At 40.6% G+C, this 20,129-nt stretch overlaps 2 protein-coding genes across 4 annotated transcripts in view; both read left to right on the plus strand.

Annotated features, from left to right (window-relative positions):
- The first annotated feature begins 656 nt into the window (after positions 1–656).
- On the plus strand, positions 657–3,276 carry npffl (neuropeptide FF-amide peptide precursor like). Its single transcript, XM_085778097.1, has 3 exons — positions 657–963; positions 1,830–1,945; positions 2,779–3,276. Exons 1-3 carry the CDS (start codon positions 814–816, stop codon positions 2,897–2,899), a joined length of 387 nt encoding a protein of 128 aa, XP_085634223.1. The 5' UTR covers positions 657–813; the 3' UTR covers positions 2,900–3,276.
- A 5,701-nt stretch (positions 3,277–8,977) lies between these two features.
- LOC146988001 (protein phosphatase 1 regulatory subunit 1A-like) overlaps positions 8,978–20,129 on the plus strand; it is a 42,989-nt gene continuing 31,837 nt past the window's right edge. Inside the window, exons 1-2 of one of the 3 annotated variants that reach the window (XM_085777568.1) lie at positions 8,978–9,017; positions 13,180–13,271. In XM_085777568.1, the coding sequence (XP_085633694.1) occupies positions 13,191–13,271 (81 nt within the window). In that variant the 5' untranslated portion in view covers positions 8,978–9,017; positions 13,180–13,190. Of the gene's footprint in view, positions 9,018–12,560; positions 13,014–13,179; positions 13,272–20,129 lie in introns of those variants that run through there. The other 2 variants (XM_085777569.1, XM_085777570.1) reach the window with 2 other exon arrangements.

A 20,129-nucleotide genomic window follows, 5' to 3' on the forward strand; every position in this document is an offset into this window, starting at 1 on the left:
GATGATGTTCAAATAATTACACCATGAAACAAAATAACCCTTTACTTGAAAATTAAATCTACAGCATGGTCTGGCCAATTCAGCTTCTATTTTCAAAATCATGACCTCACATACCCTCTAGTTGAGAAACATTAGCTCTACGGTAAGATAATTAAGAAAAAGAAAAAAAAAAGCTCGTAAATGTTTTATTGCCATTTTTATGTCTTTTACTGCTTCAAGAGCTGTTGTTTTTTAGGTTCATTAGTTTCTTTCCTAAGATCACTGAAGTTGTGTGAGCTTATCTGTTTCATATTGACACCTGATTAAAGGGTAATGACTGTTTATACATATTGTGTGTCTGTACTTGCACTGTGGACCAATGGATAAAAGGGACTGGTGGCTCAGAGTCCATTTGCAGGGATTTATCTGTTTAATAACTGGGAGAGTTGTGTTGCATGACCCTAAGGGCCACATAATAAACGCAATCTGGTGCTCAGTCATCACTAATGCCCTGATCCTGCTAAATGGACCTGTTTAACTCTCATATTAGCGGCTGGTTCTTCCTGCATCCTGTCCCCTGTTCCCCTTTGTACAGTAGCATCTTTCTCCAGCTCTCCTGGGGTTTTCCAGCCAGAGACCGTGTGGTGTATATAAGCCCCGGCCAAGATGCTGCCACCACTGACGTTAGCCAGGACACCACACGAGGAGGACGCTTTAAAACTCTGACCAGGAGCCTTTGAAGTCAACAGGTGAAAACCGAAAATCTTCGTCTTCTTCTTCTTCTGCCTTCATCATCAGCTTTCATCTGACCCCCCCACCCTCCAGACTGAGACCATGGACACAGCTGCGGTGGTGACTCTTCTGGCTCTGCTTGTGGCGATGGCTGGCATCAGCCAGGCTCTTCTCATCCAAAGTGGTCTGGACAAAAACGACGTCCTGCCAGGCAGCTCAGAGGAAAACATGGCTGACCGCCTGCTGGGGCTGGTGAGAGAAAAAAAAAAAACACTCACAAACTTGTATCTCAAAATTTAGTTTTTTTATTGTGGTACCTCTGATCACTGACTTGTCTGTAGTCAGGGGCACAAAATACATATTAGACTGTCACCATTTATGCATGTGTGAGTCAATTTACTAAAATAATATTGGCATCTGAAAATAAAAGTCAAATTCTGGGGCGTATCTCAGACACACGTTTATGTGACAAAAAACACTGTCTGTAGGGAGGATTTAAATATGGACTGTCAGCTGTGCCACTTTAGACAGAGTCAAAAATCTCTGTGCACAACCTGAAGTCATGCCAACGTTTTTTAGGAGAATCTGTCACAGTCACACATTCATTTACATACTGTGTCACACAGTATGTAAATGGGATTTCAGCTGTCTTATAAAGTGAGAGAAGCTGAATCACACAGCCAACCTAGATGTCTGATAGCATTCCTCCTCGTGTGTGAAATACACTGATGTATTCTGTGACCAACAGGCAGTCAGAGCAGGAAAGCTAGTTTGATAAAGCACGAGGAATCACATCATCAGTGACAATGTAAGGTTTTCTGTTTGTGTGACAGATATGTCTGGGGTTTTATTTTGCGCGCTGATAAAGCACAAAAATATTATGAGACACATTCTTGCATCTGTAGACTTCTATTTACATTTCAAGGTTCCTCGTCACAGCAGGACAGAGTTTCTAGAGATGCAACCCCTGGGGTGTGTGTTGCAACACAAAACCGGATCGGTTATTGCGCTTGATGTTCCCAACATGTGTTTGTGGGCTTTCTATTCAAAAGCAAAAGGAAGATTTTTGATACTAAGCTTTGTATTTCTGTGTGTGTGTATGTGTGTGTGTGCTGCAGGAGAGCGAAAACACAGATAACAGCATTGATGATCGCCTGCTGACCTCAGTGCTGAGGGCTCTGCTGCTCGGATCTCAGAGAGAAACCAGGAACTCTGTCCTCCATCAGCCACAGAGGTCAGTGACATGACCGAGCCTGTATCGATCACACACATCAACACACATGTGGAGAAAACATGCAGGATATCAGAACATAAGACGACAGTACCAGCACAATAGAGTACTGTGTCTTGATCATTTCAAAGAAATTTCTGTCCGGCTCTGTCCAAAGAACAGGTGAAAAGGCAAAAATATATATTAAAAAAAAAATCTGTTAGCTGTAATGGAAAAGAAGAAAAAGCTGCATAATGTGGAATTTAAAAGCTGCAGCTAGAGACTTTTTGGTATTTAGCCTTGGTGACTAATAAATGACTAATCAAATATCAAAATAGTTAGTCTGCAGAACATTTTTCTGTTTGACTAATCAACATCTAATTGTTGCTGCTGTGCTTGCAGATGGAATAATAATAAAAAGGACATTCACTAATTTGCATCATATCTAAATTATAAAATGTCACTGCATACCATATGCTCGGTTTTTGAACATTATGTGCTTGACATGTCTATTAGTTTTGAGTTTCTGGAGCCATCTGCCTCTCTTGTGGCAAAGATTAGATCTTATTTTTTAACCTGAAAGTTTGGTCTCAAGGGTTTAAATGTTTTAAACTGTTGCCTGTAATGTTCTTTTACCTTTGACCTACTTCCTATGTCATATTATATCCCTGCTCTGATGAGTTAAATACATTCAATATTTAACAGAACAAGAACATATTAGGTATCTTTTGTATTTGCAGCTTGTGACTGTGCAGTTTTTCCCCCATCAAATGCAGTATTTTCTTTTTATACAGTAGGTCTGTGAAATAAAAATGTCTCTTACATCACTTCGTGCTCCTGTTTCTCCTCCTTTACAGATTCGGACGTGGCTCCAGAGGGCAGGTAGAGTCAGAGGATCAGATGCATTCCCGTAACTGGGAGGGAGCCCCCGGTCAGATCTGGAGTATGGCCGTGCCTCAGAGATTTGGCAAGAAATAGTCTGGCTGGCAGATTCACACACATCACTGTCCTGGTTCAGGGCCAAGCGGCGGGTGAATGTGGAGAGAGTAAATTTGAATGCATAAACATGAATTATATTAAAAACTCTCCTGCTCTTTTCAACATCATCCCAGCCCATATAGGCCTGACTTGAAATTTGGCATTTAGTTAAAAGATGACAGGCACTTCATTATATCGTTTTCTGAAAACCAAAAAGCATGTTAACTGGTGTCTATCTAGTCTTCTGAGCAGGCTGCATCTGCCCTGACTTGAATGTTATTAATAAGAACCAAAACATATTTTTTGCTGTAAATTGATTGCTGCATTTTCTGTTATTATTTTGTTCTCTAGTCAAATAAAAGAGCTTTGAACTTGGAGCTAAATTTACGCATATGTGTGCTCATTGAATAATGCGCAGAGGTCAGAACCATGGGCGTAACCATGCATTCTTTGGGGGGGACATGCCCACTGATATTGGGGGTAATATCCATCTGCCTCCCCCCCAATAATATATAAAAATATGTGACATATTATATTCACCTTTTAAAAACCCCCAGCTGTCACCGCGTCTATCTCCTGTTATTCCGATTTATTTTCCATTTAATTTCCATTTTAATTCCCCCAGTTGTGTGTTAAAATACATAAGTGCTGTGACTAATAATTATTTTCATCATCAGTTTGACAGTTAAGTCTGAGAACGCTCTAACCAGAGAATATTTTAACTAATCAACCTATAGTATAATTTAGTCATTGCTTTCAGAAATTCGAGTAATATCAAAATAATCTTAGATATCAGGAGATTTTTGAGGTGGTAAACATCTAAATATTTTCTGATCTTGACTCAGTGTTTTGTCTTGTCCTTCATTTGCAGTCGGTTGCTGGACAGTTTCACTTGTTGGATACATACAGTATAAACATGAAAACACTCTGATGGGAAATTGTTTTATAATCTTAACACTAATTGCAAACAATTTGTACAGCACCAGCATGCAGTGAGGAACATCTGCTGGACCACACACAAGCACATAATTACCCCGGTCATTTTTCCACTACATTAAATTTGTCTGTGACAGCTCCCTCACGTCAGAGCAGTGCAAATTAAGTAAAGGACACACAAACATGCACATCTGAAATTTGATATCTTGTGTGTTGAAATATAGCACCGGTAAATATGTTACTTTACTTGTGTCTCTACACACAATAGTGTGGAGGATTCAATTACATGGAGCCTGGATGGAAATGGTTTTTATCCTGCTATCATCTATTTAATGTAAAGAGGCCGACTATCTTCTAGCTGTTTGGTGTTCTTGCGTGGTGGTTGCGGTGGCGGTGGATTTACAGGCCACCTGGGGAAGCAGCATGCAATAAGCTTCAGTGCTAATTAAAACACAGAAACATGCAATTACTCTACACTTTCACGGTTTCCGCAGCCAATTACTGGGAAGGGCAGTGCGTCAATCCCTCTTAGGAGCCTTTTATTATCCCGACCTCCAATTTCTCTTTGGGCCAAGAAGACAAAATGAAGAATAACTAGTGTTGATTGGAGCCTGGTGGTGACCTCTTGCTGTTTTTACTGTAGTCACTGCTAACCAACATGTCCGTTTGGTTTAATGTCACCCAATTTCGGCCTTCTTTTCTGGCTCTTTTGCAGGTAAGCCTCACTCAGTGTCTTTACTGGAAACACACTTAAATGTAACACTGAACAGGCCGAATGTTGCTGTGATCCCAAAACTGCAAACCTCATTTCAAAGGAAATCAGAAAATCATACTACAAAAGGTGATGTATATTAAGTTCCAGATATTTTCAATATTAGATAATAATAGAAAACCACAAAGATGTTAAGTGCCACAATAAATTAGGGTCTCAGTTTAAGTAATTTAGATGCTGTATTATTTAAATGTGACAAACATTTAAAGAAAGAGGAATATCTGCCTGTGTGGCTGAAACGCTGACCAAAACAAACATTTCCTCAAAATCAAAGTGTTTCAAAAAAGGGTTTGCGCTAGAAAAACAATTGGAAAAATCAAGATGAGCCAACCCTCCATCACAAAAAAACCTGTCATCACGAAGCTATGTCGTCTTGCAGGACATTTTAGACAAGCCCGGCCAAATCTAACTGCGCAGCAATCATCCAGAAAACTCACTGATGTGAAGCAACACACAAACACACTAAGAACACCACAACATCCTCACAGGTTGTTGTGAAGATTACTGTTAAAAACAATTGAAAAAGGGATGTCCCTCCAAGATTTCAAAGTGTACATTAGGCCTAAAGCAATAATGATGTCTGATCAGAAACTGAGCTAACAAAAAGCATGTTGAGACAAAAAAACACACACAACGAGAATGATCTGGGTGTGGGTGCTGCTGCACGCAGCTGAAGCCTCTGATCTGCACAGCCAAGTTAAAGAAAAGACTGGACTCATCTGAATTTCATGAGTCTGCAGGGGGGCTCGGGCAAAAACGTCTGTGGGTGCAGCCATTATAAAAGAGACAGACGGGAGGAGATAAGACGAAGAAAGAGATATGCTGATACCGTATTGTTGCTGTCACCATACTGTATACATTAACTTTACATACTGCACTTACCCTTCTGGTGAATAACCTGTCCTTCTCTATCTAAGGCTTGCTGTTCGTTCATCAGCCGCCCTTCTCTCCACTTTCCCTCATGGTCATCTTCTTGGAAAGCAGCCATGTCAAAAGTGGAGAGGGAGGTCTCAGACGTTACCGGGCGGCCATGGACATGACGCAGCACAATTTGTCGCACACAACAGGCTTTAATGGCTACAGTGAGTGAATGATATGGTTTAAAAAAAATGCAATAGCAATGTCAAGGGCAGACTGCAGAGGGTTGCTCCTCTGCATGATTGGATGCACAAAGTAAGGGATTGTGTTATCTCATAAAGTGCACGAAAGAAAGCACAGATTCTTCATTGTGCACTCAGCATGTGATTATGTTGAAACTATTGGGTCAATATAGGTTACTCCCCTGTTTTTTAAATTTCACCTCAGTCTAAAAGGAGCTAGGCTATTTGTACATTTTGCAGGCTTTGGCACTGAGCAGAGATGTACAGACAAATCCCAACCCCACCACCCCACAGGAGTTTACTAAACATCAGGACCAGTCTGAAACATACTTTTTCATGACAGTAAGAGTATTTCTTTTTCCATAAATTTGTAGCCTTCCCTTTCTCCTGATTAGGCAACCTGTCTTTCCTGTGCTGTAAGACCCTCACCATGTTATTTTCCCATAAAATTATTGACAGCCTTTAAAATAGAGGGAGCACTAAAATACCATACAGGATAGTGTGTCTAATTCATCTACAGTAGTAAGATTTTGAGTTTAGGGTTGTTATGTCATTAACCAGAGTTATTTTAAAGATTTAACCTTAACCAATACTTTTTACCCCTTGAAAAATAAGTAAGGGCAATGCAAAATTGGTTCCAGCTCCTGGTGTTGCAGTGAAAGGGTTTTTCTGACCCAAAATGACTTTATGTCACTCACCAGAGTTTTATTTAGAAGATTTTCCTTAACCAGTAGGCTACTTTTTACCACTTGAAAAATTAGTAAAGCGCCAATGCAACACATAATTTGGAGTTTTACACCTGCCAAAAATTGATTCCTGCTCCTGATCTTCTAAATATAACTCTGGTGAATGACATAAAGTTGTTTTGAGGCAGAAATCCCCTCTCTGTGCAACATCAGGAGCTGGAATCAATTCTTGGAATTTTGGATAATGTTTGTAAAGCGATAAAAAGGACTGCGGTCCATAAGGCTATGTGACTCTGGTGAGTGAGTCTTTATAAGGCCTAAGCCTCATATCAATCATGTTAAGTCTACAAAGACATAAAAATTACATTTGACAAAAAAAAGATTAGACATCATGGCCGCGAAATCTGTTTGCGCGTTATTATCGTCTCACAGCAATGTAAACTTAGTCTCAAACTTACAGACTTAAAGCAGATATCAGTGGAATGTTTTTGTTAATATAAGTCCTAAATAGTCCTATTTTCCGTCAGCAATCACTTACATGAAGTATTTCAGCCTAAACACAAGTCTCTCCGTCACTCTGCTCTGCTGTAACCCGAGGAGAAAATTTTCCTTGTGGGATACAAGTGTTATCCAATGAGGGGAGAGAACGGCATGAAGGGCTGTGTGTGCAGCCAAGGGATGCGCGTGAATGTGGTGACGTAGCACGAGGACCAATTGATGCCTGACAAGGGCGGGGGCTGCTAACTCATGGTGCGTTCAAGGAAACTCGTACTTTGTGTTTTTCCTTCCTGTGAAGTCATACCAGTTCGATCTGGTACGAGTTCACGGGTCGGAAGTTACGAGTGGCCGTTATAGGGAACTTTCACAGACAACAGGACGGTAAAAACACGAGCTACGGGTTACCTGGAACGCTACCAAGTCGTAGTTGTGACTTGAAGCTGTAACTTACGGTTTCAAAAGCCTGCCTTGAACACAGCATTAGCCGAAACGGCCGTGCCACTGATATCTGCTTTAACATGGATAATAAATCCCATAGATCCATGATACGGTAAATCCTGAGATAAATCAGTGTAGTTGCTTGTCTTGTCTTCTTCCTCTTCTTGTTTTTTCTTCTTAGGTGGTTATTATGTTGCTCATGCTGCATTGTTTCAGGTGGAACAACAGCTGGAAGTGAAACCAAAGTCCTTCTCTGGTTAAACCATAGGTTAAACTAGCAGACACGGTACCCTGCTGCCACGAACAGGCGGTGAGTTATTTAAGCTTTACCACTACGAAGCAGGTTCAACATACTCAGGGTATCTTTCAGTTATACGGCTTCACTTAACTGGACAATCGCGATCGCGCTAAGCGGTCACACGACGGTGGTTATCAACTCGGTAAGTCAACCCAGGGTTTCCCAGAGCGCGTTCACATGAAACGGGCGGAGTTAGCGAGTGTTTCACTAACGAGAAGCAGACAATAATTCTGCAGCAACATGAAGAGATGAAAGAAACACAGTCGCTACAGCAAAGAGCAGAAAGTGCTACAGAGAATTACTGACTGTGACAATGATGGGATTAAAATTAAATAAAATCACTGCTCAATCATTATGGGATGGCTGATGGCTCTATAGGAATCACATTATATTCCTCTAAACTGGCCTGTTGCTCACATTTAATCTTGTGGTGTGTATTTGATGCAGAGAGTTAGGTGTGTGAATATTGCACATACACTAATGTAAAAAAAACAAAAACAAAAAAACTGGGAGCGCTGATCGTGAGAGGATCAGACCCCCGTATTTTTAGTTTTTAGATGAACATTTCTAAGAGAGATGCGTTTTATGCCTATCTATAAGTTTCATAACTAGTGTCATAGTGTCATAAGTTTTATTGTAAGTTTTCATCTGAGGGACTGACAAACCTCTGTCAGCTGATCGAGCTGTGTTGTGCGCTCACTGTCCCACTACGGTGATGTCATTTTCCAAGACAGTGATTGGTCAGGAGGCGGAGCTTTTCTACCTGGTGATCTCAATCTGGAACATTACCTGCTCCCGACCAGGTTAGCCGTTCTGCATAAATTGCCGCGGAGATGTATCCCGGTAAGAAGTGAACAAACTTCATAGTACGGAAAACCCAGGGTTAACCCTGAAGTTGCCTCACTAAGCTCAAATCCTGCTTCGTAGTACAGGCCCGGGCAGGCGCTAGCTACTCACCAAGTTTGCCTTGGCAGCACGTTACTGGTAGGCCTAGCTTTAACAACACAACCTCATTCCTTTAGCTCGTTACACTTCAGACTCTACAACCATCCCAGTCAATGTAATGATGTCTGAATCTCTCACAGCACCAGTACAGTAAGTTTACAGCAGCTGCTCTTAGCAAAACTTACAAGCTCCAAAAGACATGCTAGTTTTTGTATGGTGGCACTAATAGCCTACAAAACACATGAAGAAAATAGAACGACAACAGAAATACAAAAAAAAAGAAAAAAGAATACACATATTGGTTCAATAAGAAAGTCTATTTGCAGGCTCATTAGTATCAATAGATAATCAGATGTGTGCTCTTTTCCATTCAATTGATTTTGCAGGAGGTCAGTGGATTTAAAAAGGAGACCACAGTTTGACACAACTGATGGACCTGCAGTGGGTGAGTTAAACAACAAAACTCTTGCTTTTTTTTTTATTATGGTTTACAGCGATGACTGAAAACACTGGAGAAACTGATCCTGACCCTCATCTTGCCCATGTGTAATGTATATTATTGTATCCATGACAACAAACTCTAATCCAAGAGCTGAATTGTGTCAGGGGGTCAGGGGAAAAAACCTTTATGACCATTTAGGTTGGAGGACATGTATTCAACACACCCATCTATTGTGAGAGCTAATTGGCTGGACAGATGAAGGCAGAAGGGACTGAAGCAGTGTTGGTGGATTGCTTTGATTATTACCAGCAGTAGTTGTGGCTTTTTATTGTTTTCTCTTTATGACTTGCATATAACATAATACAACATAATGATGCAGAAAAAGACAGATCACAGTTTGTGCAATCCTATCCAAAAATCTCACTACGTCATGTGAGATAATAATCAAAACTAATCGCATGGACCTGTCAAAACATAAAATAATAAGACTCTACCATTTAATTAGTCATCAACAGGCCTTTTTTTTTTTTTTTTTACCAGAAGACTATGTGCATAGCTGTGGGTTTTTCTCTTTGAAGCTCCCTCAGTCAGAGACACAGACACTGTGCTGGTCTTTAGAGATAAAATGAATGTACAGTTTGGCAAGTGCTTTCTTTGCATTTACTGTATAGGAGAATATGCAGGCAGCTGATGTCAGCTCTGGCTCCCTCTCAAACACACACACAAGCACACACTCAAACACAATTACACAGAGCGTGTTGCCTCTTATTAAGACACTTCTCTGCTTTGATGACAAAAGACATCATTTAGGAAAAGCTGACAGTGGCTGCTTTCTGTCATCACTCCAGTCTTTCATTCTCTGCTACAAGAAAAAGAAAATGTGTGTTTTGTGTGGAGGATTTGTGTGCAGCTCTAGCAGGGCAACACAATCACGGGGTAAAAAAGGATTCTGATGCTGTTTTCATTTATTTAGAGGAGGGTTTCCTGAGGTTAGATGCTTTACTGTGTCTTGATTCAGCTTCCTCTAAATCTTTCCAACCCATGCGGGGGCTATTAAATGTTGAGGTCGAGGCAAAATAAAGACTGCTTGTCAGTTTACTGTAAAAGCTGCAAATGTAGGTCTGTGGCTCGTCAGGGGGTGTGTGGCTTATGGTCGATTCGTCCCTGGTTCAAGTCTGTGTTGGGGACACTTACTGCATCCACCCTCTACATTACTCTTTCCTATTTCCTGTCCCTTTCTTAAAATCTGGGGGTGTAGAGTTACCAAGAAGTGAGTTAACCAGGCTATGTATCCCAATCCCTCATCTGAGCTGAGCAGAACATACCTCACCTAAATCTTTGAATGAGGAGGGTGTGGTGGTTGAAGTATAGTAGATCTCAGCTTTTGACAATTGACAAAGGATGCGTGGAACAAACAAGACAGGGGCAAAACCCAATATGTCGCTGGACTGTGTACGGTCCCAGTGTGTGAAATTGAAGACACATTGATAAACAGCTTATTTCAACAGAGAATTGCTAAAGCCTGATGGAAAAGTTGATGCTACTTACCATATTCATGAAGTCGGTGCATCATACAGAATTTGCATTTTGCCATCGGCCAGTTTCTGTTCGACTGTCTCCTACTCGAGAACTTCACGTATTTCAGTACAGCCAAATACCTTTTCTTTTTAGTTTTCCGGTCTCTGTTGGCAGACAGTTATATCTTATTTTATCTCAGCTGTCCGTTGTTTGACAAAATCACCATGCACACTTGATAAAAACAACAGATGTGCTTAGGGTATATATATTGGTGAAATTATCTCTCAAGAGTGGAAGTTATTGTCTCATTCATGTCTATGTGATTCGTGTCTGTCGAAAGTAGTTGAAGTCCCAGTATGTAACTTATTTGGATTTTTATTAGCACAAATCAAATATTGCTTTCATTAATACGTATTTCACTGAAGTCGAATCACACCCGCTTACAAATGAAAGTTTTCTCGTACCTTAGAATGAGTTGTTACAAGTCGTTACAAATACATAAGTGGGCGACGCACCGAACCGATGCTGCCATGTTGCATCGCCATTTTTTCCGTTCAGTGGCAGCGTGACCATACGTAACCACGGAAACTCAGCGGAGCTGTCGGCTCGGGGAGAAAGTTTTCCAGGTAGCGCCTGTTAAAACTATCACCACTGTGTAGTGTGAGAAAAGACGGAGGCACTGATGTTGCATTCAGGTGCAGTCAGGCAGACGGCCGCCGGCAAACCAACCGGATGTCATTTTACTGGACGAGAGAAAGATGGTAAAACGTGGGTCAGGTAAACAATACGACATCACCATGACAACATATAGTCACACCTGTATTGTTTTCCCTCGTGCTGGCGGACCACTTGTTTACATAGACGCTTGTTTATCCTGTTACATGCAGTGTCTGTTGTCTGTCTGACGTCTGCCCGATTTCACGTGAATGCATAGAATAGAATACGTTCCGATGTGCAACCGCACAGCTAGATGGGGGGAATGGGCTGTGTGTCTGACCTCACAACAATGGTCAGACACACCTGGATTAATCAGTTTGTCCAATAATGTAAAACAGGAAATAAAGGAGCTGGCTTATTTCAGGAAGTAGTTGAGCTGTGCATAAAGCCCATTCCTACATATTATACCTTTAAGATTAATCCGAAAACACGATTTAGATTTCTCACTAAAGTCATGGGATCTGGTAAATGTATTGATGAAGGCGCTAAGATGACATCACCAACTGCAAATGTCTCCTGATGATGTAAACAAACATTTTGCACCATTACATTTTGAAATAGCAATGGCCAATAGGGAAACACCAACATTACATCACTCAGTCAGCAAAATTTGTTTTTATTGGGCAAATCCTGCTGTTGAAGGACAGACAAAAAAATGATGAATCTTTTTTTTTTCTTTCTTTTTTAATTCACCATCCACATTAAAACTGCTGTCATAATATTATCAGTGAATTGATAAAGTATTTACTGGTAGTGATATGTATGTCCAAGAAACTGTAATATTTATGAGAATGCTATGAAGAACAACCCCCACCCCATCACCACCACTGACCCCCTCAAAAAAGAAAAAAAGTAGGCTATTGCTAATCTGGCACAAAACACCCACTGAATACGTCTTGGCTGGTGTCAGGTATCAGGTCCCAGTAGGTGTGTGTGTGTGTGTGTGTGTGTGTGTGTGTGTGTGTGTGTAGGGGACACTCAAGCTAGAGACGATCAATAAAGATTGTGCTGGCCAGGCGGTAGTAAGCACAAGCTGTGTCAGATACGAACAAAGCCAAGATTAGGATTTCACAACTCTGTCTTAAATTTCAGGCGAAGTTTTTCTCTCTAATTTTTGTTTCATGGAGAGAGAGACATAGTAGAGAGCTGATTGTGGGAGTGTTAATTCATCTAAATATATTCTAACATATGTAGAGAGATTAGTTGTGCCATTGTATTGAATTTTGTCAGAATATTTAGATATAACTTCGGCGTGAGAGAGAGTTACTCTGTATATGACTCATCCATGAGACTCTTTTTATATTGAAGCATGTGTAGGACGGTGATATTAAAAATACTTTCTCTTCAAGCAGAAGCCAGATGATGCATCTTTCCTACCCATCCAAGATAGAGAGAGAGAGAGAGAGAACATGTCTTTGTTATCCTCTCTCTCCCATCTGTGCAGGCAATGCTGCAGAACAGCCCTGATCTCAGACATCCAATACAGACGGAAAGAAATGTGAAGAGTGGGTGGGACTTTGTGTGAAAGGGAGTCAGGCTCAGCGAATGAGAGCAAAGGAGAGGTGTTCCTAGCCCAGAATGCCCTTGCCTCCGCGCTATGAGCCGGGAGAGACAGAGAAGAAGGAGAGTGAAGCCACAATAGAGACCAGCAGGTGCAGGCAGAAAAAAAAACAGGGTTAAATAGAAACAGAGTGCCAAAAAGCAGGGTTATCTGGGAAAAGTGTGTCAAAAGATTTAGGCAGAGAGCAGGAAATAGTCAGAGAGGTATAGCATAAAACAATCTGCTCATTTAGCAGCTGGATCCTACTTATATTTTTGTTTCAGGAACATTAACTCAGCTCTTCACTCTTCTTCTCTTCGGATTCTCCTTCTTCGGATCATCCCCTCCTTCTCCTCCTCCTCCTCTTCATCCTGACCTCCTCTCTGACAGACAGTGCCACCATGGAAACTGGAAGCCCCAGGAAGATACAGTTCACCGTCCCCCTGCTGGACACCCACCTGGACCCGGAGGCAGCTGAGCAGGTAAGGAGAAGAGGGGTGAAAGATGATGATGATGATGATGATGATAATGGCACTTTCAGGCTTGTAGCAATTTCTTCATTCATCCATCGGTGACTTCTTCTGATGTTCAGCTATAAATATATATAGGAAATCACACTTTATACTTGTAACTATGAAGAAGTTGGAAATATTTTTTCCAGTCATTAAATCTGACAAACTCTGGAATGAAAAAGCTTGACAATAGCCCGATAATGATAATAAATTGCTGCTTTAAAAAAAATCGCATCATTACCAGTGTCGTATTACTCCCCTGCACCTGCTTTAGCAAGCTGTGGCTTTTGAATGCAGCTCTTAAGTGAACATGATGAATTTAAGATTGATTTTTCCACCTGCAGCCACAGAGCAGCAGTAGTTGTTAGAGGCACACAGGGCTTCAGCTGTGTTGAACAGGGATGTTGCAGTGTATACAGACGTGTCTCAGGGGGGTCTGAGGTTGTTTTTGTTTAAGTAACTGACTGCATGTACTGCACAGCCGTGACATACTGATAAAACTTAGTGTGGCATAACAAGAAAAGACTTGGATCCTATCAATCTGCTATCATGCAATGTGATGATTTCTTTAATTCAGGCTCAAATATATCAATAGGTTGCTCGACATAGCTAAGGGATAGTTCAACATGTTGGCAAATTGGCCCATTGCCATAATCCCTATAGTTTTAAGAGTAGTTTCGTTACCTTTAATTTTTGGTGCAAGCTATTTTTAGAGCGGCGGAGCAGAGCCGCGAGCTGCTCAGAGCTACGCTACGGAGGCTGATGGGATTTCTTGGTTTCCCTCATCAAACTCATCAAATACACAATCCAACAACTCCAAAAAGCTCTTGTGGACAAATTGTGACCTGCACATTCACCACGCTATGAGATAATAACGGAACGTTACCAGACATAGTTGTTTTCGAGGCAAATGCAGAGACTGCTTGCTGAAAAACTGTCCCTGAAGGCAACGCGCATCAGCGGTTTTGCATGAATTTACCTCGAAAACAACTCAACAATCCAACAATAGCGTAGTGAATGTGCAGGTCACAACTTGTCCACCAGAGCGTTTTGGAGTTATTGGATTGTGTATTTGATGAGTTTGATGAGGGAAACCAAAAAATCCCATGAGCCTCCGTAGTGTAGCTCTGAGCAGCTCACGGCTCTGCTCCGCTGTTCTAAAAATAGCTTGCAACAAGGTAACAAACCTACTGCTAAGACGATAGAGATTATGGCAATGGGCCAGTTTACCAAAATGTTGAACTATCCCTTTAAAGGCAAGGCTGAATTGATTAAAACATGCAAAAGTGAGTAAGTACTGTAGGGTGCAGTAAAGTGCCTGTAGAATATAGTGGAAAACTGTGTCCCAGTTTCTCATTTATATAAATATAATATGAACAGGACTCATCATTCATATTGAATGAGCCTCGAGTAAATTCAGCCAAGATTTATGAGTCTGACTACGACCCATCTCTATGTCTCTCTTTCTGCTGTTCACTCTTGTCTATGTGTGTGAGTCCTTGCCAGGACATTTTTTGGGGGATAATTTGAGAGAGTGGTCAAGGTTAGAGCTACTGGTTAAGAATTATAAAGTGTCTAAAAGGCGAGAAGAACAAACAGCTGAACATTGTTGATGTGTTTGAGTGAGAGCTGGGTTGGGTATGACATGACTTCACAGTGGTGATATACAGCAAACAAGACAAATGACACAAAGCCTGCAGCCGTTTCACGTCCAGAGCTGCCTGCAACTATTTCAGTCACGAGTGTCCACCTCTGCATATAAGGAGAAAATTGCCTGCACTTCTGTGAAATAACTTCCATCGGCACAGGAAGGAGCTGTAGCCTCAGCACACAAACGTTTCTTCTTCTGCATTCTTCATCATGGTTTGTAATGGTAAACTACCCAGAACCTGATGTAATACCAACATTTTTCTTGGGTTTTTTTTTTTATCATAGCCCCATTGCCCCTCAGCCTGTCGTGACTGCAACTCACAGTCCACACTGCAGAATCTGTAAAAAAAAAAAAAAAATACTCACCCCTGGTTTTTGTGCATCATACAGTGTGAAAGCAGATACCTACAACCTTAGATCACCCTGGTGCAGCTACAGCAGCACACGTCTTGACCCATCTTATAAGAGGAAAACCACAGGTGAAACTAATTTCATTAACCGTGGCTCAGTTCCATTTATTGTCCCAGTATGCCAGTGACAGTGAGACAGATAGGGAAACAAAGCCTGGCTCGCTCTCTGAATCATAATGCAGCCATTGTTAATATTGTTTTCTGTGTTTTCTGCTGTGACGTAGAAAGTTGTGTAAGAGAAGGAAACATGGTGAATGTATTCAAGGAGCTTCTTCTCTATTAAACATTCCCTAAATGTCAGCCAACCTCAGCTTGTCTCCTCCATCTGTTGTTGCTACAGTTTGGAGGGATATGCACTGCACTGCAACTACATGTGCATGTTTCTGTTTTACTACATATAAGTTTCTTTTAAGAGGTTTGCTCCACGGAGAGAAGAGGCAACACTATACAGTACAGTACAGCACATTCTAGCTGACAAAAACTTGATATATTTTTTACAGATAAAACAATCAAAACTATGCATAAAATATAAATAGAAACAAGAATCAGAATCAGATTTATTTGCCAAGTATGCACAGACATACAAGGAATTTGACTCCAGTTTATGCACTCACTTGTACACACACAAGTATATAAAAAGACGTAAAGAATGAGGGCAGCAACAACTGAGCAATAACATAACAATAATAATATAGCAATAATATAACAGAGAAGACGCACAAGTACAAACATAGTTAAGTAAAGTGAGATAAATAATACATACTGGATAATTATATACTGTATATATGTATGTTTGTGTTATTTACAGAAGGGTTGTGTTGCAATATATCTACAGTAAAAAATGAAATTATTAATGAATAAATAGAACAAAAGAATAGAAGAAAAAATGAATCATTTAATGATGTAACTGCACTTCAAATTATTGCTCCACATTGTAACCTTTATTGTCGCGCATTTGTCACTATGGTTACCATCAATGGCAACATAATGCATCAAAAATACGTCCACAAAACAAGGTCATTTTAGTTTTAGATGTAGCAGCATGACATGAAAGCAGGGTTGTTGGTGCATGTGTGAGCTTGTTTGGCTGCACTGTAAACAGACAGTAGGAGCACTTCTGCTGTATTTCTGCTACAGGAGCTGCTTAATGAGTGTTTGCTATAGTATCAGACTGCACTTTCTGCTACAGTACCAAACGCGAGTATCACCCAATCAACTAGGACTGAGATCATCGGGGTTATAACTTTGATACATGGCTGCCAGCCAACGAGCATAAAGTGTGGCATGATTTTCAGGCAACTAAACTCATTAGTTTGTGTTTTGTGTGGGGCTAATTCTGTTGGTGTGTCATTTTACATTAGGAGCACAATCTGTAAATTGGTGCCTGTGGTACATTGTACATACAACACACTGTATTTGTCTGGTTGTGCCCGTGTGTGCGTCTTTACCTCCCTGATCAAGTCTCTCTGTCTTGTTTGTGCCTGGGTGTCAGGGACTTGGTATTCACTGTCTGTATTTATTTGGTTCCGTGTCAAGGCAGAGGATCTGTTGATTCAGTACAGGAACACATCCAGCATAGTGGTTACCTGCTCCTCTTGCCCAGCAGACCGATCTCCTTGTAGCTGTATACAAGTCAAGTTCAGTTTAGTTCTTCTGCAAAACTCAAGAGAGTTCTCAGCTCCCAGCCTCAACAAGCATGACCAAAAGCCTGGCTGATTGCCACTGGGACTTGACCCTCTTAGGATACATTTTCAATTTATTCTGAGACCACTATGAGTGGTCACTGAGACTGCTGGGTATTAAAGTGTATGGTTTTATTGATGAAGCTGGATGAGACAGACAGTCCAAAACAAAAAAAAGAAGTAAAAAATAAATGAATAAGAAATAAAGGAATTGTGTGTTTGCGAGCGCACTTATAGATGTCGCACCAGGGGACTTCACCCATGGTTCAGTAATCTCTGCAACCTGACACCACCCAGCATGGTGAATCAGCCTCCGTGGAGAACTGCACGTCAGGCAGGACGGCCTCCCCGAGGTCAGACGCTCACAACAACAGCACACACTCATCCTCTTATCCACACACAGATACTGTGTGTCCCACAGTTGTCGTAACCTTATCGAGCTCACTGTGTCCCCACGAGCACAGACTGACTGTACCAGAGGCAGAGACCCAAGATGGTGTAGATATTCTTCTAACTATTAATACAGTATTTGTCAAGGTGGTTGTTGTGTGTGTGTGTATTGTAGTATGGGTGCATCTCTTTAGCATTGTTCAACTTTACCTTCTTTTCTGGATGTGTTCAATGTTTAATTTTCATTTTATCTTTATTTGAAAGGGACAGTGCAAGTTAATGGACATCACTTGTATACGATAATGTAAACATGCCAGATTGTAGCCATTGGCTAATTTCCATCTGTTGTCCCTATAGCAGATGCTCCCTGGGTGAAGTAGAGACACAAATAAAAACAGGTAATCACATTCTTAAAACAAAGGAACAGTTCATTCAGTAGAGACGTCTGGTAAAGTGCGGACATGCCTCAAGTGCAATTAATAACAAAGTGCAATCAGTCTTAATAAAGTGCATGTAGCAGTACATTACCGTATAAAGTGCAACAGTCTGGATAACAGTAAAGTGCAGTAGTCATGAAATAAACATGTTTCAATCAGTCAAATATAAAACATTAAGATGCATTTGATGTCATTTGTATGTTTTTTTTTTTAATGAAAACTGGTCATATCAGTTTCTAATACGTTATATCATTATAATATAATGGAAAACATAGGCTATAATGTATTTTATTACAAGTTGACTGGGCGTTTCAAGAGATCGTTTGGCACATTAGATGCTTACTCATATCTTTCTGAGTGTTAGATGAGAAGATCAATATCCCCCTCATAAAGCTGTAATATGGCACTTTATCATTTTATTATTTGCCTGGACTCAACAAATGAAATCTCTTGTGTTAATCAGTGAGCTTCAGCAGAGATTCAGACCTGCATCAAGTTCAGTTTGTAGCTATTACACAGTTGAATATGTTGAATTAAAAAAAACAAACAGTTTTCTCCTTTGTTGAGAGATAAACAATACACCATTACACTTTACAATTTAGTATATCTGCAGTGTGTTCTTGCAAGTATTTCCTTGGGTTGTTCCAGACTGGCTCATTAAAACCAAAGAGAGCGCTGTTTTATTTCATGCGTGGGTTTGAATGCAGCCTTATAGGCACCTGTGGCCATATTTCCTTTTATTAGATTGGGTCAGACTACCTGCTTTGAGTCATTATACTAAGTCAAGATACCATCCTGCCTCCAGTTTAATAGCATTTACCATGAGGTTGGGTTAATTTAACCTGATAAAGACTTGACGGTGGCCTCCTGCTGAGAGGATGACGGTGTTCCAAGGGTTTTGAGGGACTGTACATTTTGAGCAGTGGAGCGTATTCTTCCTGTTTACAGTCTTTGTTCTAATCTAAGCTAATGGGCTGCTAGCTACAGTATAGCCTCAAACACAGATGGTGAATATCCCACCATGTGAAACTATTGCTCTAAGTACGCCTCATGTCCTTGTTAATTAGTTTAGTGCACTAGTCGTGAACACTGGGTTATTTTCTCACATTAACGTTTTAATGGCAGCACACATAAAACACCACCAGCATTGCTTTACCTCTAAATTAAACTCACATAACCTCACGTTTATTTTTTTTCCGTTTACAGTACTGAGTGACAGTGTTGCCCACAGAAAAAATAAACACTTCATCCTCTCCCATACCAACGGGCAGCTGATGTTGAACTCATTACATCATGGGGAGCACTTGCTCAGGCGATATCGTCCATGTTGAGATGATGAATCGTGACATTTTGAGGTAATTGTCTTTTATCAGAGACATTTGGTGGTTGAAACAACGTCCTTCCTAATATCCCCTCTGCTGACGTGTCCCAGTGTCTCTCTCCTTCCTTGAGAACTTAACTTAATGACTCCTCATAGCCTCAGGACGGCTATTTCCCAAGAAGTGCAGTAGATTTTTATTATTCTCACAAGATCAGTATTTCTTGCACATGAAGGCAATTGAAACCTGTTAAAATATGTAGTTTTAACCTGGAGATAAACCCAATACTTTGAAAACTGAGAAACAGCACATTTTTATTTGCGATACAGTTATCACTTTCTTTTTCTTTTAGATTTTTAGCCTGTAATGAGCTGCCTCATTAATGGTTAAAATTAAATCAATTTTTTCACAACCTCTTAACTCATAATTTGTTCTTTTTAATGGATTATGATTGAGATTTAAAGAATGATTGTACAGTATGATCTATTAATCAGTATAGCATTAGAAAAAGTGCTGCAGTTCGTTTTGGTTCAGCTGACCCTTCATAAAACTCTGTAACTGGCATGATAAGCCTGTCAAGCCAACTATATGTTATTATCTGCTGTTTGAGGATGTGAGGTGCTTGTGAATAGTTACAAGTGCAGCTACGGAGCACACCGTATTATCCCGCTTTCTGATTCACTCAGCTGACCTATGGCTGCAGTGTAATACAGTGTGTCCGGGCCAATGATTCATCAGATTACGTTCCATTTGCTAAACATGTTGTAGTTGGCAATATAAGCTACCGAATATGCACCACAGTCTGAACTATGTCCTTTCAGCCAAAACTGATGGTTGGAAATCAGGAGCCTCCAGTCTTAAATCTGTCTTAAATCAGGACTTCTTTGTTTCAGAACTCATTCATTTGTTGGTAAATTTGCCTTTGTTATCATTTTTAATG

This window comes from Trachurus japonicus, chromosome 5, assembly GCF_045865225.1.
Source record: "Trachurus japonicus isolate A0001 chromosome 5, Traja_1.0".
Lineage (NCBI taxonomy): Eukaryota > Metazoa > Chordata > Actinopteri > Carangiformes > Carangidae > Trachurus > Trachurus japonicus.